The 1,038-nt window shown below is 42.4% G+C and overlaps 1 protein-coding gene across 1 annotated transcript; it reads left to right on the top strand.

Annotated features, from left to right (window-relative positions):
• Positions 1 to 72: 72 nt before the first annotated feature.
• CSUI_011373 (dead deah box helicase domain-containing protein) lies at positions 73 to 977 on the top strand (the record flags this gene model as incomplete). The annotated part of the gene is made up of 3 exons (XM_068071472.1): positions 73 to 335; positions 751 to 848; positions 939 to 977. The coding sequence occupies exons 1-3, from the start codon at positions 89 to 91 to the stop codon at positions 975 to 977; spliced, it is 384 nt and encodes a 127-aa protein (XP_067916552.1). The 5' UTR covers positions 73 to 88.
• Between the last annotated feature and the right edge of the window lie 61 nt (positions 978 to 1,038).

The raw sequence follows: 1,038 nt of genomic DNA, 5'->3' as shown, positions 1-1,038 counted from the left end.
TCTTTTCCTTTCTTTCTTTCTTATCATTTGATTTGTATATCTTGTATTTTTCTTCTTTTTGCGATGTGTGTAGGTGTATCATGACTGGATGACGGCTCTTAGCGATCTCGAGGCTTTTCGCTTAAATTCGCACATGCAATCTCTCGGACTGGAGACAGCCCGCCGTGCTTCCTCTAGATTCTCTTCTTCTTCTTCATTTTCTCCGTATGCAGATTTTCCTGACGCTTCAGAGATGATCCCTGCATGCAAGAATTCTCCTTCTTCTTCTCTCCCTGGAGTGAAGGCTTCCTCCTCTTTCTTTTCACCAAGCATGGCTTTGCCTCTGCAGAAGCTTAGTAAGCCCTCCTCAGGATCATGAGAGTGCCTACGATTCAAGTCAATGGGATAGAGACGTCCAAACACATTGAGATAGAAAGATAGATCTTTCTATCGAGTCTGTCTTCTTCAGACATCTCACCTTGCGTCGTACAGATACACCTTCTGCTGTGAAAGAACAAGATGTATATATACATAGATGTATGTGTATATGGATGGATACATATATAAGGGTGCATGCAGACTATCGTAGCATGGGGGAGAGTGTAGAGGTGGATATTTATGGTGCTGCTCTCGTCTTTGCCGAACGCCTCACATCTCTTCTTTTAGTCGCTTTTCACGCGGACATCCACACCTGTACAGGGGTTTGTGTGTCTCATCTCCTTTCTTTCTTTCTTTCTTTCTCACTATTTCTTTCTTTCTTTTCTTCTGAAGCTTTTTCGGCGACACTTACGAAGAATCCTCGAGCGATAGCTGCTCTTTCGTTGACTAGACCTTTCTTTGTCCTCTCCACGCCGACAGGTGAGACAAAGGTAACATGCATCTACAAGAGAAGAAGAAGAAGGTGGTCTAGAATACCTTTCTTGTTACTCATCTTTTCTCTTTTCTTGTCTTTCTCTCAGATTAAGTTTGTATTCTTCTTCAATCAACCTGATCTGTAGAGTGTTGTCTTCTTCTTAAAGATCTCGTAAAAAGCATGACTCTTGCATGCATGCATGCATG

This window comes from Cystoisospora suis, assembly GCF_002600585.1.
Source record: "Cystoisospora suis strain Wien I chromosome Unknown contig_11137, whole genome shotgun sequence".
Taxonomy (NCBI): Eukaryota; Apicomplexa; class Conoidasida; order Eucoccidiorida; family Sarcocystidae; genus Cystoisospora; species Cystoisospora suis.
The sequence above is the reverse complement of the archived record's forward strand: the minus strand, read 5'-3'. Positions and strand labels throughout refer to the sequence as shown.